The sequence below is a fragment of the Hyperoodon ampullatus genome (assembly GCF_949752795.1).
Source record: "Hyperoodon ampullatus genome assembly, chromosome: 4".
Lineage (NCBI taxonomy): Eukaryota > Metazoa > Chordata > Mammalia > Artiodactyla > Ziphiidae > Hyperoodon > Hyperoodon ampullatus.
Genome location: NC_136917.1, coordinates 129,656,307 through 129,683,669, shown reverse-complemented (window position 1 = coordinate 129,683,669; position 27,363 = coordinate 129,656,307). Strand labels below are relative to the sequence as shown.

Genomic DNA, 27,363 nt, shown 5'->3' with positions numbered 1-27,363 from the left:
ACACCATACACAAAAATAAACTCAAAATGGATCAAAGACCTAAATGTAAGGCTGGGCACTATAAAACTCTTAGAGGAAAATAGAGGCAGAACACTCTTTGACATACATTGTAGCAAGATCTTTTTTGATCCACCACCCAGGGTAATGAAAATTAAAACAAAAATAAACAAATGGGATCTAATTAAACTTAAAAGCTTTTGCATGGCAAAGGAAACCATAAACAAAACAAAAAGACAACCCTCAGAATGGGAGAAAATGTTTGCAAACAAAGCTACCGACAAGGGATTAATCTCCAAAATATACAAACAGCTCATGCATCTCTTTTTCTGCTTTTAACTCCTGTACTTCCATTGACAGGTTGTAGGAGTTAAGGTCTTACATATGTCTAGACATAACTATCCAGTAGTCAATGACAACAAATTTTTCTTCATCCAAGATTAAGAAAACCCTGAAGTCTCAAGACAATGAATGGGAAGCTGACACAAAGCTTGAGAGAAACCGCAATAGGCAGATGGAATAATTGGGGATATTTCTTCAGTGAATCTCAACCATGCCACAAAGTGCCAGGAATCTGATAGCAAAGCCCAGTGTTTGATATTCTTGACCTGTCTGAAGACAAGTTTTTCTTTTTTTCTGAAGAAAAACCACAGGCATGGTTGAAGACTCTCTTTCTTCATATTTGTAATAGCATATCTTTAAATTTTCATCTTACAGGGATTTAGTGAGGATGATTTACTAACAATCCCTGGTATATCTTATCTCAAGAAGCACATCACATAAATGTTCCAGTAGTGTGATTATTTTTCCTTATATGGCTCATACAACTGTACAGGAGGCACTGAGAAAAATTCACTAAGGATCTAAGACTGTCAAACAAAATCAATAGCTAAAGTGATTGATGTATTAGTGGAAACAGGGATTTACATAGGAATATCAATATTGACTGGGTAAATGTCCTTTTCTATCTGGGTAAGTATCTAGAATTTTTTTTAAATGACAGGAATGCATCATCCAAACAAAATTTTTGTCTTGTTTCCATGGGTCTATGGTGTCGTCGAATGATACCCAGACATGAAGTAGGTACTGTCAATATTTGCTGAGTGAAAGCATGACACTCTCATTCAAAAATGCAGCCAATCGGGCTTCCCTGGTGGTGCAGTGGTTGAGAGTCCGCCTGCCGATGTAGGGGACACGGGTTCGTGCCCCAGTCTGGGAGGATCCCACATGCCACGGAGCGGCTGGGCCCGTGAGCCATGGCCGCTGAGCCTGCGCGTCCGGAGCCTGTGCTCCGCAGCGGGAGAGGCCACAGCAGTGAGAGGCCCGCGTACCGCAAAAAAAAAAAAAAAGAAAGAAAGAAAAGCAGCCAGTCAACACACTTATTTAGAATGTGGGAGAAGACACAGATTACCTCCATTGGAAATCAGCTTTCTCCATTCTCCTGACCTGTCACCATTCGCTCCATTCCCACCACCCACTATCAAGATTTAAAGTTCAGAAAATTTTCATTTTATAACACTAGAGCATGGTTTTTTTTTGTTTTTTGTTTTTTTTTGTGGTACGCGGGCCTCTCACTGTTGTGGCCTCTCCCGTTGCGGAGCACAGGCTCCGGATGCGCAGGCTCAGCAGCCATGGCTCACGGGCCCAGCCGCTCCGCGGCATATGGGATCCTCCCAGACCGGGGCACGAACCCGTATCCCCTGCATCGGCAGGCGGACTCTCAACCACTGCGCCACCAGGGAGGCCCTAGAGCATGGTTTTGACTTTAGTCTTCTTTAGTACATGGAGGAAAGAGCGTTGGGATAAAAAAGCAAGTGAGGGTCCCCAGGCACAGTATCTATAACTGACAGAACTAGATCCTCTTGTGTAATGGCCATTTGTCCATTACAAGAAGCAGGAAAAGCTCATAATTTTCAACTTGGTTCATTCATCTAGGGTCACACTGCACTGAGAGCACTATGCAGGTTACTGTGCTTTTTTCATTGAAGATGGTTTTCAAATGTTCCTAATTTTAGTTGCATAGTTAATTTTATTCATACTTTGCTCTTAGAGATTATGTTCTTTGTATACACTGCATAATAAGCCAGCTCTTCCTTGACCAAGGTTGATATGAGTTTGCTCTCTAGCAGGGATTTGATCTCATAAAATTATGCAGTAATCACTTTTATTATTAAGCTACCATTCTCTCACATTTTTTAAAAAAGTAGATGTTACCCTGTGTAAAGTATTAAGTCTGAGGTAAAAGCATAACTGCATAGTCAATCATTTACAAGTTTAAATAGTTTACCTTCACAGTGTCTTTTTTTCTAAAGTTATGGGAGTTGAGGAACACTCAGGTAACTATTTTTCTGGTTTTTTTTTTTTCACAATTAAAACTAGAGTCCAAACACTGAGGAGCATACTGGGTATGAAGGAAATTCAGAAAAGAAAATTGGATGCTAAATATTAGGGCAAACTCTCCTAAAAACATAATAGCATTTTAGTAACCTTAGCATGGAAATAATGAATTACTGGCAAGTTTTGTCAATCTCAATTTCTTTTTCCATCTGCCTTAAGAACTTTTCATAACTAATATTTATCTCTTCATGTCCCCTAAGACCTCAGGATATATCACTTTGGCAGTGATAAGCAAGGGATATTAGAACACATAATTAATTTGTTGTTTTAAAAGACTGGAGCATAGCACAATGATACTAAACAAATGCTGTGGTAATGCATTAAAATCGACTGTTTTTACTTTGTGTCATTAACAAACATGGTCATTCAAAATGTCAGAATATTAGAGCTTCCTTTTTATGATTTTTAAAGTACAAGATTAGAAATATAAAATGTATATTCAGCTGCTATTGTTAACTCCTTAATTCAAAAATTGAATAAGCATGTTTACCTAATTTATAAGTATTATTTTACCATTTATGGGCCTCCTGTTTTTTGAGCTAGAAATAAAACGACCCCAGGGACTGAACAGAGAAGTGGAATTTTTAAAACAACAGAAAGATGAAAAAAGGTAGCACAACTAGTAGTAGTACTCTAGTAGCCAATGACCTTAGAATATTCTGTCAATAGACTTCTTGGGATTTAATGGCTAGTGTAAGTTTAGTGTCTGTATCAATACTTAATAATAATAATAATAGTAGTAGTAGTAACTTGCCAACCCTCAAGGAGTGGAAGAAAAATCCTAGTTTATCTGGCTCACTACCAAAATGATATCACTCTTGATAATAATGAATTATTTGTCTACCTGGGGTCCTAACAGAATTAAGGATAGGATAAATTCTCAATTCTAGAGCTCATCTGGAAGTTCATGGCTTTGACAATCTGCTGAATTTTTTCTTTCTCTTAACAAAATTTCTCTTCACACAAAGATTTGATTTAGCTCCACTCCTAAGGACACAAATAAACACCCTAATCCAGAGGTTCTCAAAACTTCTTCAATTCATGATACCCTTAGCACCTCAGTAGTTTTTTAAAGCACCCCACTGGCCAAAAGAAATAACTACCAGTGGCAATTCTTAAGAATTTAGTTCAAACGATTTAATAAGGTTTTGCCTCCACAACTGAGCCCTCGTTGAGTCCTGCACAACTTCTCACTCCGGAATGAGCCTGGATGTTCTGCCTCCCTCACTTCCTGGTCCACGCTGATTTTTGTGCATTGCTTGCTTCTTATCACAGCAATTGTCAATAACCCAGTTTTGCAAAGATATGATGTCATGGAAAGAAAAGGAATGATCTAAAGTTGAAACTGGGAACTATTTCAAGCTGTTAGTTCTCCAGGTGACTGACAGATGTTTCTGCGTTTCCCTTGAAAATTTAAAATACCTCTGGAACCCGTGTGAGTTCCCTGTGGTGGTCCAGGGTACCTCAGCACATGTCCTGGCCCTAGTTTCATTACTCTTAAACCATTGAGTGAGGGGTGAGGACACTCCCTCAGTTGGGAAAACTCAGGAATTGAGGAAGGAATTATTTGACCACAGCACCTTTCTGTGTTTACATGATGGTAGAGGACTTTCAAATGGCAGATCAAGGTTAGAAAAGAGACAGATGCTCATTGGTGCTAATAAGATCTAAAAATATAGTTAGGTGGGGTTAACAGACTTTTCATGTAGATCCAGTGAGGACTAGAACCTTTGTAGTGCAACATTTCTTTTTCTTTTTATTTTTTTTATTTTTGGGGGGTAGGCGGGCCTCTCACTGTTGTGGCCTCTCCCGTTGTGGAGCACAGGCTCCAGACACGCAGGCTCAGCGGCCATGGCTCACGAGCCCAGCCACTCCGCGGCATATGGGATCCTCCCGGACCGGGGCACGAACCCGTGTCCCCTGCATCGGCAGGCGGACTCTCAACCACTGCGCCACCAGGGAAGCCCTCTTTTTATTTTCAGAGATACCTTAGTAAGACTAATGAAGAATAATGTAACCTGTAATAGAACTGATGAATAGGTATATAAGTGATCATTCTTCCTTTTTCAAACTCAGGACTAGAGGCAATACCACCTTCTACCCCATAGTCATAGGAAGAGGCCAGGAACAGCTACAACTGAAAACTCACAAAGGCTCAAGAGGTGGTGAGGTACTTCGTAAGTGCTAAAGAAAGGGTAGAAATTTGAGTTGGGGATGGGGATAGTGTTTCCTGGCTGAAAGAATGCCCACATGGGGCACCCCAAAGCCTTGATAAATGAGGTCCTATACTTCTGTATGGTGATGGGGACTAATTAGCTAGACTGCCAAGTGTGCCCCAGCTTTTTATGGTACATTGAGTCCGCTCACTTCCCCTTCATTGCCCCTCCCACGCCCTCCCCGGTATGTATCAGTATGTAGATATGAGTAAAGAGCAACTTGGATCATCTTTGGATTCTCTGTGTTAGTGTTTATTCAGCAGAAGATGGGGACTAGAGGTCCATTATCCAGATGAATTGAAACGTGTTTTTAACTGATGTGGTTTGACAGGCGGTTTGTATTCAATAAACTCATAGTTCTATGATTAAATTCTATTTGTTTTGTTACTGATAATTCTCCTGTTAATTTTTCCAGGGACTCATATCTATGTATTTGTAAATACAAATAACATATCATTGAATGAAGTGCAGCAACAGAAGTAACCGTTAACCAGAAGTTAAAATAGTTTTAAATGCATTCTGAAGGATTTAAGAGGGAAAAAAAAACTGCACATATTTAATGTAATTATCCATCTAATCTGTAATTTTCTTCATGTTTCTTCATGACAGCACTTGGGCAACCTTCTGTTATCTAGTCGTTTCTACTCTTATAAAATACTTTTTGACTCTTTTTTTTTTTTTTAATTTATTTTTGCGGTATGTGGGCCTCTCACTGTTGTGGCCTCTCCCCCTGCGGAGCACAGGCTCCAGACGTGCAGACTCAGCGGCCATGGCTCACGGGCCCAGCCGCTCCACGGCATGTGGGATCCTCCCAGACCGGGGCACGAACCCGTGTCCTCTGCATTGGCAGGCGGACTCTCAACCACTGTGCCACCAGGGAAGCCCCTTTTTAACTCTTAATGATAGTTTTTTTTTAAATAATAATTCTTTTTTATAAATTTACTTATTTATTTTTGGCTGTGTTGGGTCTTCGTTTCTGCTCAAGGGCTTTCTCTAGTTGTGGCAGGCGGGGACCACTCTTCATCGCGGTGCGCGGACCTCTCACTATCGCGGCCTCTCTTGCTGCAGAGCACAGGATCCAGACGCGCAGGCTCAGTGGTTGTGGCTCACGGGCCCAGTTGCTCCGTGGCGTGTGGGATCTTTCCAGACCAGGGCTCGAACCCGTGTCCCCTGCATTGGCAGGCAGATTCTCAACCACTGCACCACCAGGGAAGCCCTTAATGATAGTTTAAGTTTACTTTTCATGTATTTATTTCTTTACTGTACTCATGCTAATCATTAAAATATTTTTCTATTTCTTATAATTCTTAAGAATTAAGTTGCTACTCAGGATTACATTTATCAAACTATGTGACAGCCTTCTGAGCAGAGGCTGCCAGGAACTTCTCTTCTGCCTTGTATAAGCTAATTTTTTTAGATGCTGAGTTTAGCCTAGTTCTACAGACTTGAGTCAGTTGCATAGTTTCCAAGAGTCAGTTGCATATTTTCTTTATTACTTCTCTGACCAATTTGAGCTTGTATCTTCTTTTATTCTTAAACTATAAATGGAAACTAAATTTTCATAGCGCCAAGTCATTCATTTGATCAATTGGATTTGGTGAACAGGTACTCCTGTTTCTCAGCAGTTTTGCCACAATAATTCACAGCACTTTATGGCATTTGCAAATAATGTTCTCGTAGAAATGATCGAAATGTGTGTTGTGTTTTTCAAGAAGTTTAAGCTCTCAGGACCTTGGGTCTCTCATCTGTAAAACAGCATAATAATGTCCCTCTGCAGAGGACTGTGGAAAGTATCAAATGAGATGACAGATGTGAAACACTTAGAAGAATGAAGAGTGATGTACACATGCAACGTACACTGTGATTATTATTATTACCATTATTAGTCTTATTTTCTTCTTATGCCTCAGCTATTTAATCAGTATCTATTTATAGAAGATAAGATAATGCCATCCTGTCTTATAGGAGGTAATTATCTTCCTTCTCTCTTTACCAACAAATTAAACAATTATATTTCAACTTAAAGAGCAGTTAATGGTTTTCCAAAACACTTCATTCAAATAGATAATAACAGACTTTCATTGCTACTGTTTGTATTTGAAATTTCTAAGGGATTTTCTCAATAGGAAAGCTTAACTAGAACAGTTAAGTATAAAATCATCAAAGTGATTAAAATATATAATAATGTCATTCTCTATAAAGTGCAGTTGAATTAAAGACACTGAACAATCTTCCCAGCATTATCATGAACTAGGTAAGAAAATGGAGGTTTACATATGGCCATATGTGAAGTCAAATGAAGAGAAAGGATAACACTTTATCTGTAGATGGAATGTATAGTAACAGATTGAAGACTGAAATGGTAGTTATTTATTCTATTCACCTTGCTTCTCATAGAAACATCTCCCTAGTAGAAAGTATGCTTTTCAGGAGTCAGTTAGTGTCAAAGGAAAACGTTATAGCTGCAATATAAATACCCAGGGGGAATGAGAAAGCTGAACATGTCAAGACATTATTTTTCAACAAAATATAGAGTTGCATCACGGTCTAATTAGATTTGTCACTCTTATGTGAGTCCAATCAGATAAAGGAACTCTTGAATAGGTACAGGGAAAAATGAGGTCATCCTCGTAAGTTTACTGTGGAAAGAAAAGCACTATTTAGCTGTTAAATATTGTAGCCTTTTCATAAAATGCACGGATACACACTGGTATCCAAAAATCAATTTGCTATAATTTTAGAAAATATCAATAGAATACATAACTATGTAAAACAGAGTCTACTAAGTCACTGTGAGTTTGTCCCTGGCCTCTATCAAAAGCCCAGTTATTTCACCTTTGATGAAGTTGAAGGAGATGACTTTCAACCTGGTCATTCATCTATTCAACATTATATATAATTATCTATAGGGCTTTTCAGCATTTTTCTTTTCTACTCATCCCTATTCTGTTCTCTTTTTATAATTGCAGTGTGGGTCTTTTAAGCTTTTCCCCCGTTCTCAAGCTGCCCCATCACTTTTTCCTTTAGTCATCGATGGCTATACTTTCTTTTTCTTTTTTTGCTTTAATTGAAGTGTAGTTGATTTACAATGCTGTGCCAATGTCTTCTGTACACCAAAGTGACTCAGTTATCCACATATATACGTTTTTTATATACTTTCTACTTGCATGAAAAAGTAGAGATCATAAGCCATCAATTCTCTAAACATTTCAGCCATCCATCTCCAAATTTATATCTCCCCCTTTCACTTTTTTTCATTGTTCTAAAGAATGCAGTATTTGTCTCTACTACTTTTTCAAAGTTAGTCCCTTTACTTAGGCTCATGATCATATTTTTATCAGCAGCTACAACTCCATACTTAACCTCTATGTCCCTCAGCTTAAGTGTTCTGAATTCAAAAAAATTTCCCTTGAACCTAATTCTCCCTCAAGCAGCTTTAGTTTTTCTTTTCCTCTTTAACTTACTAATCTTTTAAAGAGATGGCTGCACTTGCTGCTATCTCCACTTTCAATTCACTCCTTCACTAATTCTTCTATTACCCCACTAAGATGCTTCTCCCACTGGTCCTCCCAAATCTAGTCATTACAGAAGGGAATTGGTTCTTCTAATTTCCCCTCACCCTCTGCACTGTTGTTTCTGCTCTCTGTCCTTGTCCTTTAATTGTTGTCTTGTTTCTCCTAGAGTTCTGGCCTCAAAGTGTAAAAGCCAAATTCATTATGTCATTATGTTGTCCACTCTATCCTGTGTTCCCATGTCAACATCACCATTCATTTACTTGTTCGGGGTCAAAACGTCAAGATTCTCTCTGATTCTCCTTGCCCACTGGCTGTCTCCTAACACGCACACGCGTGCACACACACACACACACACATACCATTCTGTAAGCCTATTGCTTCTTGCATCTGGACTAACCTCATCCTACCCCCACTCCCTTGACCTGGGCCTCCATCATATTTAGCCTGCTTTGCTTCCATGAATTTCAACAAGATCGATTTCCCTGTAATCATTTCATTCTATACAATCATTCAACAATAGAGTAATCAGAAGCAATAAAAACAAGAATGCGATCACGTGATCCCAGCTAAAAACCTGTGGCTCTGAGGTCCCATACACTGTATTCCAACCTTCTTTTTCTCCTGCCACATTTCCCTACTCACACCAAGCAGTCATTCCTTAATTGAGCCATAATTTCCCTCGCTCCACATTATCTAAATGTTGCCCCCTTCACCTGACTATCCCTGGCTGGCAAACTCTCCTTCTCTTCTCCTTTTCTCTCATAAATGCCTCAAGGATGGTGCTCACCAGATTTTATTCCAAAGGTCTAAAATGTCAGCCCTTTTGCCCTGCCTCTCCCCCTACCCCCATGCAGATGGGGAGCTTTAAACACACCATAGCTTTTCAGTAAGTATTTTTATTACGTATGAATGAATAAACAAATGTCTTAATTTTCAAAACTAAGAAAATGGGATAAAAATAACATAGAAATAAAGCCAATGGGGAAAGGAAGTTGTTTTGTAGTGAAGGAGAGTGGACGCCATCAATACAATGAATTAATGCTGAATATGTACTAATTAGTGAGTGTGAAGGAACAGTTGAACAGGAAAGTCTAAATGTCCAGAAGGCAATTAGGGGCTATAGATCTGGAGCTCAACTGAGGTTGCAGGGTCAGAGATACTGAGCAGTAAGTCATCTGATGAAGGCTGATAGTCGGACACATATACAAACGAGTTTTCTAAAGCAGAGCCCAGAGGGCCAGGGGCTATACTTTGGGGAAATATGTTAAGGGGTGATAAGAGAAGCTGGTGAAGAAGAGGTCTGTGAGCAGTAGGGAAGAGAGCACACAACAGTGATGGCAGCTAGGAGATGAAATGCACCTTGTATTTCCTTTAATAACTGGCACCATGCCTTCTGCTTTATGGGTGACCAATAAACATTACTTGAATTAATGGATTTTCAGAGGTCAGTATGATTCGAAGATAGATTTCAGAATATTAAGGCAACAACAACATATAAGGAAATATACAGAATAGATGTAGATCTTGGGGTGGGGTTGGAAGGATGGGCAGAGATATGATTATGGAGAAGTTTTATTGCCAAAAACAACAGATAAAAAAAGAGAGTAGATTGGATAGTTTTTGAAAGATGGTGGAGACCTGTGCATAGAGGCAGGTGATGAGATGCTTTTACCTGTAGACCACAAGGACAGAAATTAGGACTTACATACTGTCTTTTTCACTAGTTATTTGATCTAAAACCTGTCATTTCATAAGATTATTAGTTATCTGAGACAAGAACTCTGTCTTAGAGTTTTCTTCTATCTCCTGCAGTTCTCAAAGACAGTTACACAATGTGAATTTCATAATTCAGAATTTGAATCAAAGTGATTGTACTTTAGTTGCCCATTCCTAGGGAGAAGAGAGTGTTGTCATTTTACAACCATTAATAAATGGCAACCAAGAGCCATAGGTTGGGAAGTGAGTAAAGCACAATTTCATTTCTAGAATCCCATAGAGACCTATTAAGATACCTTGATGATCTGTTAGAATACCAAGAATAACACTAGACCCTCGGGAACCCCATACAGTTCCTATAAGATGTACTGCAACCTGTGCTGAGTTTTTGAGATGGTGTCATAAGAAGACGGTGATGTTATCAGACAAATGCCTAGATGCAGAGAAGAAAAGTAGACACTAACTCTACACAGAGGCAGAGTGACCACCAATGACAGTGCAGGTATTGAGTGAGAGTTAGATCCTATTTAGAAGCCTCCAGAAACTAGGAAAGTAATGAACACTACAGTAAGCACGAGACAATGAGCTAATGATGGTATATGATCTGCAAATCTGCTTATCAGTTTTAATTACTTTCCAAGCTGTGGCATGTCTAAAATGATATTCAAGTCTGTCTAATGTTTTCTGTACTTGCCTCCCGTGATTAATATTCCAAAAATGGTTTAATTTAGGCAAACCTTCACAAAGATTTCAAATGAACTGGCAAACCAGGGCTAACATCTGCACAGTACATCAATGGAGATATATTCAAAGGGCTATACATGCTAATATCACAGGGACTTGCAAACTGAGTTTAAAGCCTGTCAAAATATTCGAAAATATTCACATGGTTGGGTAGCTAAACTCAGGTCCTACATGAATATAAGCTAAAGTTTTAAGTGAAAATGTCTCCATTGCAAATTTAATTCTCTCTTTTCCCAGACAATGTATTCTCTGGGAAAAATAAGTTTCTTCTCAAGAGTGACAGATTCAATCTACCATTTATCTTCAACTTGTATAATTTTAGCCACCATCCTTTTTAAATTAGAGAATGATGCAGTTGAACAAATATCGTTGGTTTTATCAACTCTAGAGGGAAATGTACTTGAGTTTTCTCTAAGCACGCCCTCTTCTCTTTGCTCCCCCGCACACTTACATGTCACTGGCAATGGAGGAGTTCCGGGACATGGACTTTGGTGAGAGGTCATAATCGCTGTCGGATCGATACAGAAAGGACTCCCGGCGTTGACTGTGGACAAAGTTTGCTTGGAGAATTAGCCCAGATCCCGGGCTGGTCATGGGATCCAAGGGACTCCGTCCAGAAGATGTGCCATTGTCCACATCAAAGCTGTCAATTAAGGAGAAAGAATGACATTGCTGTGAATTGTATGTTAATAGTTTAGTACAGGGAGACTTCAGTTTAGGAACTGACAATAGGAAAACTTACAGCTGACTCCTGCTGTCAAAAAAAATGGTAATACCAAAACACACAAAAGAAAAAAAACACGCTGACTTCGTATACTTGTCTTCCTACACCTTGGAGTACCTCTGTTAACTGACCAAATACAAAATATATGGGTCTTTCTGAACTCAATTTCAGTTTAAAAGGAGCCATTCTGCAAAGACTAGCTCTCCTAAGTACAGAATTCCTTTTACATAGCAATTCACTAAATATTTGGTTTCAGTTCAACAAGTGCCCATTACATGCCTAATATCCTTGATTCCCCAAACCTGGGCTTCTCCACTCCCACCTACACCTACCCAATCACTAATTTCTATTGTGGCCACTTCCCTCCATCCCCACTGCCAATATACTAAGTTCAGGATTCTGTCAACTGTCACCTACATTATTATAAGAGCCTTTAAGTTAGTCTCTTGAATCCATTTTCCACCTTGTACGATTCTCCTTAAAATCTAAACCTTACTGTGTAATTCATCAGTTCAAAACCTTACAGTGGCTCACTGTTGTCCTCAAGATAAAGTTCACATTTCTTGGCTGAATTGACAGAGTCTTAAGCATCTGTTCTCCATGACAATGAACGCTTTTCCCAACCTTGATATGCAGCACTCTTCCATCGGGAACTTCATGCTCCCCTCCTATTGAACCACCCCCTACTTGTATCAGGCTCTCACTACCTAACCTTCTGCTCCCCAATTTCTCAACCCTCCAATCTCCTGCCTAATTATTATTTATCCTTGAGGACTTAGCCTTCATCTGAAATGCTGCCCTGGTACCCCAGAGCTTCATGAGATGCCCTTTCTCTGTGTTCCCAAGACTCTTTCCCACTCCCCACTTTTAGCGTTTACAGTGAGCTGGAAATAATTACCACTTGATCTCCATTCCTAGACTGCAAGCTCTCTGAGAATGGAGATTCTGGGTGTTCTAAGCGCTTCATGGTGGCACTTCAGAAAATTTATACTATAGGGGGAAGACGGCGGAAGAATAAGACGCGGAGATCACCTTCCTCCCCACAGATACATCAGAAATACAGCTACACGTGGAACAACTCCTACAGAACACCCACTGAATGCTGGCAGAAGACCTCAGACCTCCCAAAAGGCAAGAAACTCCCCATGTACCTGGGTAGGGCAAAAGAATAAAGAATAAACAGAGACAAAAGGATAGGGACGGGACCTGCACCAGTGGGAGGGAGCTGTGAAGGAGGAAAGGTTTCCACACACTAGGAAGCCCCTTCGCGGGCGGAGACTGCGGGTGGCGGAGGGGGAAAGCTTCCGAGCCGCGGAGGAGAGCACAGCAACAGGGGTGCGGAGGGCAAAGCGGAGAGATTCCCACACAGAAGATCGGTGCCGACCAGCACTCATCAGCCCGAGAGGCTTGTCTGCTGACCCGCCGGGGCGGGCGGGGCTGGGAGCTGAGGCTCGGGCTTCGGTTGGAGCGCAGGGAGAGGACTGGGGTTGGCGGCGTGAACACAGCCTGAAGGGGTTAGTGCACCACGGCGGGCCGGGAGGGAGTCCGGGAAAAAGTCTGGACCTACCGAAGAGGCAAGAGACTTTTTCTTCCCTCTTTGTTTCCTGGTGCGTGAGGAGAGGGGATTCAGAGCGCTGCTTAAAGGAGCTCCAGAGACGGGCGCGAGCCGCGGCTAAAAGCGCGGACCCCAGAGACGGGCATAAGACGCTAAGGCTGCTGCTGCCGCCACCAAGAAGCCTGTGTGTGAGCACAGGTCACTATCCACACCCCCCTTCCGGGGAGCCTCTGCAGCCCGCCACTGCCAGGGTCCCGGGATCCAGGGACAACTTCCCCGGGAGAACGCACGGCGCGCCTCCGGCTGGTGCAACGTCACGCCGGCCTCTGACGCCACAGGCTCGCCCCGCACTCTGTACCCCTCCCTCCCCACGGCCTGAGTGAGCCAGAGTCCCCGAAGCAGCTGCTCCTTTAACCCCATCCTGTCTGGGCGAAGAACAGACGCCCTCCAGCGACCTACACGCAGAGACGGGGCCAAATCCAAAGCTGAGCCGTGGGAGCTGTGAGAACAGAGGAAGGGAAATCTCTCCCAGCAGCCTCAGAAACAGTGGATTAAAGCTCCACAATCAACTTGATGTACCCGGCATCTGTGGAATACCTGAAGAGACAACGAATCATCCCAAATTGAGGAGGTGGACTTTGAGAGCAAGATTTATGATTTTTTCCCCTTTTCCTCTTTTTGTGAGTGTATATGTGTATGCTTCTGAGTGAGATTTTGTCTGTATAGCTTTGCTTCCACCATTTGTCCTAGGGTTCTATCCGTCCTTTTTTTTTTGTTTGTTTCTTAATTGTTTTTTATTTTAATAACTTTATTTTACTTTACCTTCTTTCCTTCAATCTTTTTTCCCTTCCTTCCTTCCTCCCTCCCTCCCTCCTCCTTTCTTTCTTTCTTTCTGCTTCTACTAATTCTTTCTTTCTACTTTTTCTCCCTTTTATTCTGAGATGTGTGGATGAAAGGTTCTTGGTGCTGCAGCCAGGAGTCGGTGCTGCAGCCAGGAGTCAGTGCTGTGCCTCTGAGGTGGGAGAGCCAACTTCAGGACACTGGTCCACAAGAGACCTCCCAGCTCCACGTAATATCAAACGGTGAAAATCTCCCGGAGATCTCCATCTCAACACCAGCACCCAGCTTCACTCAACAACCAGCAAGCTACAGTGCTGGACACCCTATGCCAAACAACTAGTAAGACAGGAACACAACCCCACCCATTAGCAGAGAGGCTGCCTAAAATCATAATAAGTCCACAGACACCCCATAACACACCACCAGATGTGGACCTGCCCACCAGAAAGACAAGATCCAGCCTCATCCACCAGAACACAGGCACTAGTCCCCTCCACCAGGAAGCCTACACAACCCACTGAACCAACCTTAGCCACTGGGAACAGACACCAAAAACAATGGGAACTACGAACCTGCAGCCTGCAAAAAGGAGACCCCAAACACAGTAAGATAAGTAAAATGGGAAGACAGAAAAACACACAGCAGATGAAGGAGCAAGATAAAAACCCACCAGACCTAACAAATGAAGAGGAAATAGGCAGTCTACCTGAAAAAGAATTCAGAATAATGATAGTAAAGATGATCCAAAATCTTGGAAATGGAATAGACAAAATGCAAGAAACATTTAACAAGGACCTAGAAGAACTAAACATGAAACAAGCAATGATGAACAACACAATAAATGAAATTAAAAATACTCTAGATGGGACCAATAGCAGAATAACTAAGGCAGAAGAAAGGATAAGTGACCTGGAAGACAAAATAGTGGAAATAACTACTGCAGAGCAGAATAAACAAAAAAGTATGAAAAGAACTGAGGACAGTCTCAGAGACCTCTGGGACAACATTAAAAACACCAACATTCGAATTATAGGGGTTCCAGAAGAAGAAGAGAAAAAAAACGGACTGAGAAAATATTTGAAGAGATTATAGTTGAAAACTTCCCTAATATGGGAAAGGAAATAGTTAATCAAGTCCAGGAAGCACAGAGAGTCCCATACAGGATAAATCCAAGGTGAAATATGCCAAGACACATATTAATCAAACTGTCAAAAATTAAACACAAAGAAAACATATTAAAAGCAGCAAGGGAAAAACAACAAATAACACACAAGGGAATCCCCATAAGGTTAACAGCTGATCTCTCAGCAGAAACTCTGCAAGCCAGAAGGGAGTGGCAGGACATATTTAAAGTGATGAAGGAGAAAAACCTGCAACCAAGATTACTCTACCCAGCAAGGATCTCATTCAGATTTGATCAAGAAAATAAAACGTTTACAGACAAGCAAAAGCTGAGAGAGTTCAGCACCACCAAACCAGCTTTAAAACAAATGCTAAAGGAACATCTCTAGGCAAGAAACACAAGAGAAGGAAAAGACCTACAATAACGAACACAAAACAATTAAGAAAATGGGAATAGGAACATACATATCGATAATTACCTTAAATGTAAATGGACTAAATGCTTCCACCAAAAGACACAGATTAGCTGAATGGATACAAAAACAAGAACCATATGTATGCTGTCCACAAGAGAACAATTTCAGACCTAGAGACACATACAGACTGAAAGTAAGGGTATGGAAAAAGATATATCATGCAAATGGAAACCAAAAGAAAGCTGGAGTAGCAATTCTCATATCAGACAAAATAGACTTTAAAATAAAGACTACTAGAAGAGACAAAGAAGGACACTACATAATGATCAAGGGATCGATCCAAGAAGAAGATATAACAATTGTAAATATTTATGCACCAAACGTAGGAGCACCTCAATACATAAGGCAAATACTAACAGCCATAAAGGGAGAAATCGACAGTAACACAATCATAGTAGGGGACTTTAACACCCCACTTTCGCCAATGGACAGATCATCCAAAATGAAAATAAATAAGGAAACACAAGCTTTAAATGATACATTAAACAAGATGGACTTAATTGATATTTATAGGACATTCCATCCAAAAACAACAGAATACACATTTTTTCAAGTGCTCATGGAACATTCTCCAGGATAGATCATATCTTGGGTCACAAATCAAGCCTTGGTAAATTTAAGAAAATTGAAATTGTATCAAGTATCTTTTCCGACCACAATGCTATGAGACTAGATATCAATTACAGGAAAAGAGCTGTAAAAAATACAAACACATGGAGGCTAAACAATACACTACTTAATAACGAAGTGATCACTGAAGAAATCAAAGAGGAAATTAAAAAATACCTAGAAACAAATGACAATGGAGACACGACGACCCAAAACCTATGGGATGCAGCAAAAGCAGTTCTAAGGGGGAAGTTTATAGCAATACAATCCCACCTTAAGAAACAGGAAACAACTCGAATAAACAACCTAACCTTGCACCTAAAGCAATTAGAGAAAGAAGAACAAAAACATCCTAAAGTTAGCAGAAGGAAAGAAATCATAAAAATCAGATCAGAAATAAATGAAAAAGAAATGAAGGAAACGATAGCAAAGATCAATAAAACTAAAAGCTGGTTCTTTGAGAAGATAAACAAAATTGATAAACCATTAGCCAGACTCATCAAGAAAAAAAGGGAGAAGACTCAAATCAATAGAATTAGAAATGAAAAAGGAGAAGTAACAACTGACACTGCAGAAATACAAAAGATCATGAGAGATTATTACAAGCAACTCTATGCCAGTAAAATGGACAAATTCTTAGAAATGCACAACCTGCCAAGACTGAATCAGGAAGAAATAGAAAATATGAACAGACCAATCACAAGCACTGAAATTGAAACTGTGATTAAAAATCTTCCAACAAACAAAAGCCCAGGACCAGATGGCTTCACAGGCGAATTCTATCAAGCATTTAGAGAAGAGCTAACACCTATCCTTCTCAAACTCTTCCAAAATATAGCAGAGGGAGGAACACTCCCAAACTCATTCTACGAGGCCACCATCACCCTGATACCAAAACCAGACAAGGATGTCACAAAGAAAGAATACTACAGGCCAATATCACTGATGAACATAGATGCAAAACTCCTCAGCAAAATACTAGCAAACAGAATCCAACAGCACATTAAAAGGATCATACACCATGATCAAGTGGGGTTTATTCCAGGAATGCAAGGATTCTTCAATATACCCAAATCAATCAACGTGATACACCATATTAACAAACTGAAGGAGAAAAACCATATGATCATCTCAATAGATACAGAGAAAGGTTTCAACAAAATTCAACACCAATTTATGATAAAAATCCTCGAAAAAGTAGGCATGGAGGGAACTTTTCTCAACATAATAAAAGCCATATATGACAAACCCACAGCCAGCATCGTCCTCAATGGTGAACAAATGAAAGCATTTCCACTAAGATCAGGAACAAGACAAGGTTGCCCAATCTCACTGCTCTTATTCAACATAGTTTTGGAATTTTTATCCACAGCAATCAGAGAAAAAAAGAAAATAAAAGGAATCCAAATCAGAAAAGAAGAAGTAAAGCTGTCACTGTTTGCAGGTGACATGATACTATACATAGAGAATCCTAAAGATGCTACCAGAAAACTACTAGATCTAATCAATGAATTTGATAAAGTAGCAGGATACAAAATTAATGCACAGAAATGTCTGGCATTCCTATACACTAAGGATGAAAAATCTGAAAGTGAAATCAAGAAAACACTCCCATTTACCATTGCAACAAAAAGAATAAAATATCTAGGAATAAACCTACCTAAGGAGACAAAAGACCTGTATACAGAAAATTATAAGACACTGATGATAGAAATTAAAAATGATACAAATAGATGGAGAGATATACCATGTTCTTGGATTGGAAGAATCAACATTGTGGAAATGACTCTACTACCCAAAGCAATCTACAGATTCAATGCAATCCCTATCAAACTACCACTGGCATTTTTCACAGAACTAGAACAAAAAATTGCACAATTTGTGTGGAAACACAAAAGACCCCGAATAGCCAAAGCAATCTTGAGAAAGAGAAACGGAGCTGGAGGAATCAGGCTCCCTGACTTCAGACTATACTCCAAAGCTACAGTAATCAAGACAGTATGGTACTGGCACAAAAACAGAAAGATAGATCAATGGAAGAGCATAGAAAGCCCAGAGATAAACCCATGCACCTCTGGTCACCTTATCTTTGATAAAGGAGACAGGAATGTACAGTGGAGAAAGGACAGCCTCTTCAATAAGTGGTGCTGGGAAAACTGGACAGGGACGTGTAAAAGTATGAGCTTAGATCACTCCCTGACACCATACACAAAAATAAGGTCAAAATGGATTAAAGATCTAAATGTAAGGCCAGAAACTATCAAACTCTTAGAGGAAAACATAGGCAGAACACTTATGACATAAACCACAGCAAGATCCTTTTGGACCCACCTCCTAGAGAAATGGAAATAAAAACAAAAATAAACAAATGGGACCTAGTGAAACCGCAAAGCTTTTGCACAGCAAAGGAAAGCAGAAACAAGACCAAAAGACAACCCTCAGAATAGGAGAAAATATTTGCAAATGAAGCAACTGACAAAGGATTAATCTCCAAAATTTATAAGCAGCTCATGCAGCTCAATAAAAAAAAAAAAAAAACCGAATCCAAAAATGGGCAGAAGACCTAAATAGACATTTCTCCAAAGAAGATATAGATTGCCAACAAAGCACATGAAAGAATGCTCAACATCATTAATCATTAGAGAAATGTAAATCAAAACTACAATGAGATATCATCTCACACCAGTCAGAATGGCCATCATCAAAAAATCTAGAAACAATAAATGCTGGAGAGGGTGTGGAGAAAAGGGGACACTCTTGTACTGCTGGTGGGAATGTGAATTGGTACAGCCACTATGGAGGACAGTATGGAGGTTCCTTAAAAAACTACAAATAGAACTACCATATGACCCAGCAATCCCACTACTGGGCATATACCCTGAGAAAACCATAATTCAAAAAGAGTCATGTACCAAAATGTTCATTGCAGCTCTACTTACAATAGCCCGGATATGGAAACAACCTAAGTGTCCATCATCGGATGAATGGATAAAGAAGATGTGGCACATATATACAATGGAATATTACTCAGCCATAAAAAGAAACGAAATTGAGCTATTTGTAATGAGGTGGATAGACCTAGAGTCTGTCATACAGAGTGAAGTAAGTCAGAAAGAGAAAGACAAATACCGTATGCTAACACATATATATGGAATTTAAGAAAAAAAAATGTCATGAAGGACCTAGGGCTAAGACAGGAATAAAGACACAGACCTACTAGAGAATGGACTTGAGGATATGGGGAGGGGGAAGTGTAAGCTGTGACAAAGCGAGAGATAGGCATGGACATATATACACTACCAAATGTAAAATAGATAGCTAGTGGGAAGCAGCCGCATAGCACAGGGAGATCAGCTCAGTGCTCTGTGACCACCTAGAGGGGTGGGATAGGGAGGGTGGGAGGGAGGGAGACGCATGAGGGAAGAGATATGGGAACATATGTATATGTATAACTGATTCACTTTGTTATAAAGCAGAAACTAACACACCATCGTAAAGCAATTATACTCCAATAAAGATGTAAAAAAAAAAATAGTGTTATGACCCAAAGATTGGAGGCCAAACTGGAAGAATAATCCAGCGGCTTGATGTTTCATGAGTCACCTATGAATCTATGACCAAAGTAGAACATTGACTCCAAATCAATCTGTCTAGTAAAAAAAAAATGGAAAAACTCATAATCTAGCTTAGCCAGTCGTAAACATCTTTTTCAATTTAAAATTTTCTTAGAATTTTGTCACTTTACAGATATATTCATTTGGTCCTTACAGGACATTGAGAGATTATCTACTTGAACAGATTCATTTTACAGACAAGGATACCAGCTCCTAGAAAGGTTAATTGACCAAGGTTACTGATCTAAGTGGATTTAATTATCTACTACTCCTGAAGTTCTCCCAGCTGTAATGCATAATCCTGTAAACCACAAAAGTGTGTTAGCAACTATGACACCCAAACAGGGACATCTGTTTCTTGCGGACAGACACTTCATGCATCTGGGACTTTAACAATCCTGAGAAAGGCCAAAGGGAAGGGACCTCTAATCATTAAAGAGACATTCAGGATCTCTGGCAGGCTCTTCTTGGATATGCTTAACTCAATAAGCATTTATTAAGTACCTACCATAAGCACATTGAGGTACAAAAATAAAGGAGATGAGATTCATCCAAGCTGGGATATCTGAGAAATCTTCATGGAAAAGTAGTATTTAAAGAGGGCTTTTGAAGGCATTCAGTATACAGTTGAAAGACATAAAAGACCTCTGTATAGGGAGAGGATAGGGGTGATTTCTGCTCTAAGGAGATAGTCATGGCTGCTCTTCAGCATGAGGAGGTCTTAATGTGAACACATAAAAAATGTTTATGTTGATTCCCCTCCAATATCAAAATGTTCTTACTGTTTTAAAAAACAAAATATGGTATTCTTTTCATGCTATGCAGAAACAGAAATATAGGAGATACAGGACTACGATTTTTGGCTTAGGTTTTCTCAGTTCAATTGAGGAAATACCAATATTACCCCCAAATCAGAAATTTGCATTTTTTTATTATTATAGTTTTTCCAATTAAATTAAGCAAGTCTTGACTTAACAAAAAAAAATTCTCCACTATCAGTTTTGGAACAAATACTGATAAGTATCTTAAAATATTTAACAGTTTTTGCGGTAGTATTACCTATTAAAACCAAACGTTTATTTGTAGGTCATAAAATGCTTGATATGGGAGTATATGGGCTTTGATACTTTTCTTTGCAGGTTGTAATATAACAATTTGGCCATTGGATGGAGATCATTTTCTTGAGGAAAATCTACTGTAAATAAAGGCCAAAACGATCTATTTCTTAAAGACTCATGAAAACAACCTCTTAAATATTATCCAAAAAATAAAACCTCAAAATTTACAGGAAGTGATTACCAAATATTGATGAAAATATATTAGCCTAAGAAATATTAGTATTAGCTTTACAAACAGATTGAGAATGATCTAAAAAATGGTCACTGATTTGTTATTAGACATTTACGCTTACTTTAAAAAATGAGCTCTTTTGTTCAAATATTAGAACTAAGGATCTTTACTTGGGAGAGATGAGGTTGGGAACACATCAAGGCAGTACTTCATTCAGTGGACAGTATATTAACTGAGACTTTATTTAGCCTGAAAATATGGATGGCTTCAAATAAGCTGATTTATTTCTGAAACGTAACTTTATAAACAGTCAATGTCATGGTATTATTAACAAGACAAGAAGGTGATGAGGGGTAACCTTAACCTTAGATGTTGGTACCAAAGAGATCAGTTGTGAATTTGCCAAAAACATTCTTTGGCAAACACTTTGATATAATGAATCCTCTTTTGACTCACTGCCAATTAGATGAAGCCCAAGTAAAAGATTAGCAGAAGTTTGGGAAAGTAAGTATAGATTTGGGGAGAGTAAGAATGTCCGAGTCTAATGATAATGGTGAGAATAATAATCATAATCATGATAATAATGATAATAAAGCATTTGGAACACTCTCCAAGCACTAGGAATTGTGCTGTGTGCTTTAGGTACGTTATCTCATTGAATCCCCACAATAACCCTTTGAAGTAGCCACTATATTTTCCATTTGACCAATGAGGAATCTGAATCATAAAGAAGTGGCTCTATGTTAAGTCACATGTTCAAGGCCATACAGTTTGTCAGTGGGTTTTAAACTCAAACTGTCTGATTCCAGAGCCTGGGAGAATGGCCCCTGTGTTTCTCTCTATTGCAAAGCCTCCTCTTATTCATTATAAAAAGAGAGAAACATCTCTTAGCTTCCTCACCAGGATAGAACTTCAAATGTTAACATTCTGAACAATTTATGGATCAGGTTTGCCAAGGCTAATTCTGGGCCTTGGTCTTTATATGACCCCAAATTTTGGAATTTTCCAAATCCTCTGCTTTTTCAGTTTTGAATACAACAGTAAGGTGCAAAAGAGTCTCTGCTGAAACCCTTTTGGTGGGTTTCATTACAGAGTTTTAGAGTTCATTTGGAATAAGGAGGGATGGTGAGTCTGCAGAAGGTCTTAGCAAATGAAACTAAGCGAGATGCTCCATGTTTGCTGTCCTTAATGCAGTTCAATGATGTATATGTTCCCTGACAGAGTTGGCTTTTACCAAGAAGGCATTAGTGGAAAAGCAGCAATGCAGCTGTGCATGGTCCCCAGTGGGGGGCGGTAAAGAGTAATGGCCCCGCCAGCCTGTTGCAATTAGAACTACTGAAGGCTGTGTGCATCTAGCACTACTCAGGACCATTCATTCCACTCAGGACCCTTTAAAAACCAAAGAGAAAACAAGCAAACTGAGCAACCAACCAAACTGCTCCCCAGCTCTCTACACTGTTCCAAATAAGCAGAATTACTGGACTACCTGTCGTGATCCACCTTCCATTCAGCCTCCTCCACTGCTCCCACACTTTGTGTCTACTGACCTTGTAATCATCTGTCCGCTTAGGATCATTTCTCAGTTTTTTGGCCTGATGCTAGACCCTGCTTCTCTGGTTTACATATTTTGCATCCCTTCTTGCTCATGATGTGGACTCTCTCCTGAGCCGTGGTCCTGCTATTATCCTGGGTGAACAGCTCATCTCATGTCACCTGGCCATCAGGACCTTACACTCAACATTGACCCCCAGTGTGGAGTCTGATGAAGGTGAGACACAGGAGGACTCCAGTGGAGCAGATGCGGGAAGCCCCAATCAACAGAGGTCCCATTATCAAAGCATCTGTGAAGGGCTCCCACGGGGAAGACCCTGGAGAGAACGAGCAGCTGCTGAACGCTGGAGGGGACCCTGGAAGGCTCTATTCACGTCAGGAGCATCTGAGAGCTGCTTCTGTTGCTGTGTATTAACAATGGTGCATTGACAACAGAGATCTTCCCATTGGGAGATGGGGAGGTACCAAAAATATTCCAAAGACATTCACTTGGGAATTAGAAAACGTGGTCTAAATTTCATATCTTTGTTCTGCCACCTTCTAGTTGCATGCTCTTGGGCAGTTACTGTACCGTTCTAAGCCCCCATTCCCTGATAAGGACAATTACAGTATCTAGTTCTAGGGCAATTTATAAGGCCCTATATAATATTTGGAAAGCATTTAGCACACTGCCTGGCAGCTAGCACATTCCATATACTTAGCAGCTATTGTTGTTTTTACTGTTATTACCCCTTTTTCTTTGAGGGGTACTTTCCATCCAGATTGTTCCTGAGCACACTGCCTTGGGAAGAACCTACAGGGAGAGATGGGAGAGAGAGGGAACTGAGGGCTGGTCAGCCAAACCACCAGAATCAACCTTGGCAATCAATGAGGTGACAGGTGCTGGAAGCCAGATTGCTCTTACGGCTTGAGCTGCGTTTACAACTTAGTTGTTGTCTCCACTCCACGCCATCATTCCAGTGTGATAACATCCGGGGAGAGAGTAGAGACTGTTGATTTTTCTCTAGATATTCCTCACTGAGGAGAAATAACAATTTCCTGCTAGGAACATGGAAGGCATGGAGATCCCAACAACCTGGGTGGGGCTCCGGCATAACAGAATGAGCAGAAACAGTCCTTCTGACCTCAGGCCTCCAGCCACTGGGTCTAGCTTGGTACCTGTACTTGAGACACAACTACAGTGCTGTTTATTTTCCTATACCTCACTCTTCTGTGTATATGGTAGCACGTGCTGTTGGTTGTACGATGGAATCCATTTTGGTGCTTTACCACTCAGGATGAGGGGGATGGTTCACCCTCAAGCTAATGAAGTGTAAGCAAGTTGGAACATTACTTCAAAAATACTTTTTCTCTCTATAATAAGTATTTTACCATTGTTATCAATACCACGAGGCTATGAAACCTGTTTCTAATCAACGCCAGTGATACTTAACATTCAAGGTTTTCCTGCAAGATCAAATACCTTCTCTGGAGTAAAGAAAATAAATACTGCTTCTTCCAATTCCCCATTTTAATATTTACTTTGTTCAGATTATCTATAGAGATGAGACTGTAGAAAAATGCATTTTACAGGGATATGTATAAATGACGATTTTTTCCAATCAATCCCAAAACTGCATCTCAAATTTGAATAGGACACCGTGAGAGGGCATGGTATTTAGCACATTCATGGATTATAGAGGTAAGTGACAGTGTGCATGTTATCTTGCATAATACATATATTTGCATGGAGAATGTAATTTTACCCTTTGTTTTCACAGATGGTTTTTATAAACAAAAGCCTGGCACAAAGGGTATAGGCATATGCTTATTTATGAGTAAAAATATCAGATGATCTCAGGGAACACACAGCATTTGTTTCTGACATGTCCATGCCACTCTCAAGTCACAGAGGCCAATAAAGAGATTCAAGATGAAATCGATGGTGTGAGTTTGATGTTTGGACTGGAGGCCAGAAGAAACAAGCTGGACTTGATTAGTAGGTTTTTGCCAAACAAGATGTCAAAAGGCTGATTTTTCTAAAAGATTCGATCTAAAATTTAAAAAGCTCAAACTCAGAATTCTTTTACTTGAGGTTTACAGATTATTTCTTTTTAAAATTTATTTTTATTGAAGTATAGTTGATTTACGATGTGTTAATTTCTGCTGTACAGCAAAGTGATTCAGTTATACATATATACATTCTTTTTAAAAATACTTTTCCATTATGGTTTATCATAGAATACTGAATATAGTTCCCTGTTCTATACAGTAAGACCTTGTTGTTTATCCATTCTATACATAAAAGCTTACATCTGCTAACCCCAACTTCCCACTCCATACCTCTCCCAACCCCCTCCCCCTTGGCAACCACAAGTCTGTTCTCTATGTCCATGATTCTGTTTCTGTTTCATAGATAGGTTCATTTGTGTCACTTTTTAGATTCCACTTATAAGTGACATCATATGGTATTTGTCTTTCTCTTTGCGACTTACTTCACTTAGTATGATAATCTCTAGTGGCATCCATGTTGCTGTAAATGGCATTATTTCATTCTTTTTTTTTTTTTTTTTTTTTTTTTTTTTTGCGGTACGTGGGCCTCTCACTGTTGTGGCCTCTCCCGTTGCGGAGCACAGGATCCGGACGTGCAGGCTCAGTGGCCGTGGCTCACGGGCCCAGCCGCTCCGCGGCACGTGGGACCCTCCCGGACTGGGGTACGAACCTGTGTCCCCTGCATTGGCAGGCGGACTCTCAACCATTGCGCCACCAGGGAAGCCCTATTTCATTCGTTTTTATGGCTGAAAATTTGTTAACAGAGGTTCTCAAACAGGTCCTAACATGGGGCTGCAGTGTTGGGAGTTAGAGGCAAAGCCTGCAGTGGCGAAATGAGGTCCATACTTGCAGTAAATCTCTAAAAATAATGAACGGTTCAAGTCATATATTTAACCTGTATATATGTTGACAATGAAAGTGTCTATTTTCGTAGTTGTTGGTAGACCTTAATATTTCTGAAAATTTCATCCAGGCTTCACTGTGATTGAGAATTAAATAAGTGAGCACGTGTTCCTTTCCTTGACATCCAGTTTTCAGGTGCTGATCTCAAACTAAGAGTATGGAGGGGACGGAAAGAGTAAAGCACAACAGGTCTCCCGGCTGGGCTGGATGTGAGCATCAGATGCAGTCCTGCAAGGTTTCTCCTGGTTTTACTTTCTTTGTGTGCAAGGAAAATACCAACCTTACCACCAGCCTTTTGCTCTCTGAGACCACGTCTGAGCTCTTTTATTTCCAAAATGCAGTTTTCATCAAACCTTGGCTTCATCAAGCTAAAGCCCAAGAGAGGAAGTGTCTTGTTAACAAGGTGGAGGTGAGGATGTTTCTGTGTATATTTATTTCTTCTGTGACACAGAGCAACTAAGATTGCTCTAATAAGCCCACACTGGAACACTGGTAATTAATGGTGTGCCCCCGACTTCTTTATTCTTTATATCGCAGACTGAGTGATACCACTAAAATGTTAATCAGATCCCTAGGAGCCCCGGCTCAGCATCCTCCAATGCTTTCTATTGCACTCAGAATAAATACTCTGTCCTCACTGGGGCTTAAGGCTCTCCTCAGTGGATTTGGGCCCCTGGGGCCTCTCTGATCCCACCCTGTACCTCTCTCCCTCTGGCTCACTGTGCCTCGGCCTCTTCATCCCCTGGCTGTTCCTTGAACACCTGTGAGTGCTTCCTCCTCAGGGCCTTTGCATTTGTAGCTCCCTCTGCTAGAATATTCTTTACCCAGGTATCAGCTCAATGTCACCTTCACGGTGAGATATTCCCAGGCTACTCTATCTAAAATTGCCATCCTAATCTCCTAGCCTTTCCTAGCTTCCTAGTGACAGAAACTCTTGTACATTGTTGGTGGGAATTGTAAATTGGTGCAGCCACTATGGAAAGCAGTGTGGAGGTTCCTCAAGAAATTAAGAATAAAACTACCATATGATCCAGGAATTCCACTTCTGGGTATACAATATCCAAAGGAAATGAAATCACTATCTGGAAGAGGTATCTGTACCCGCATGTTCATTGCAGCATTATTTACAATAGCCAAGACATGGAAACAACCTAAGTGTCCACTGACCAATGAATGGATAAAGAAAATATGGTATACACACACACACACACACACACACACACACACACACACACACATGGAATGGATATTATTCAGCTATAAAAAAGAAGGAAAGGGCTTCCCTGGTGGTGCAGTGGTTGAGAGTCCGCCTGCTGACGCAGGGGACACGGGTTTGTGCCCCGGTCCGGGAAGATCCCACGTGCCGCGGAGTGGCTGGGCCCGCGAGCCATGGTCACTGAGCCTGCGCGTTTGGAGCCTGTGCTCTGCAATGGGAGAGGCCACAACAGTGAGAGGCCCGTGTATGCCAAAAAAAAAAAAAAAAAGGAAATCCTGCTGCTTGTAATAACATGGATGAACCTTGAGGGCAATCACACTAAGTTCAATAAGTCAGAAAGAGAAAGACAAATACTGTATGATCTCACGTATATATGAAATCTAAAAAAAAACACAAAAAATACCTCATAGATACAGAGAATAGATCAGTGGTTGCCAGGGGTTGGGGAGTAGGGGGTGAGAGAAACAGGTAAAGGTGGTTACAAGGTAGAAACTTCCAGTTATAAGATGAATAAGTTCAGGGATATAACATACAACATGGTGCCTACAGTTAACAATACCGTATATTTGAACATTGCTAAGAGAGTATATATATATATATATATATATATATATATATATATATATATTTTAAGGATATTTATTTATTTATTCATTTATTTATTGCTGCGTTGGGTCTTTGTTGCTGTGCACAGACTTTCTCAGTTGCATCGAGTGGGGGCTACTCTTCCTTGCGGTGCTCGGGCTTCTCATTGTGCTGGCTTCTCTTGTTGCAGAGCATGGGCTTCAGGCACGTGGGCTTCAGTTTTTGTGGCACATGGGCTCAGTAGTTGTGGCTCATGGGCTGT

The 27,363-nt window shown here is 40.3% G+C and overlaps 1 protein-coding gene across 7 annotated transcripts in view; it reads right to left on the bottom strand.

Annotated features, from left to right (window-relative positions):
- The window catches only part of PDE4D (phosphodiesterase 4D), a gene marked incomplete at both ends in the record, with an annotated part of 1,136,097 nt that overhangs the window by 211,853 nt on the left and 896,881 nt on the right, over window positions 1-27,363 (bottom strand). For all 7 annotated transcript variants that reach the window (XM_079703996.1, XM_079703994.1, XM_079703995.1 and 4 more), the window contains one exon: window positions 11,037-11,228. In XM_079703996.1, coding sequence (XP_079560122.1) covers window positions 11,037-11,228 — 192 coding nt within the window. The remainder of the gene's footprint in view (window positions 1-11,036; window positions 11,229-27,363) is intronic.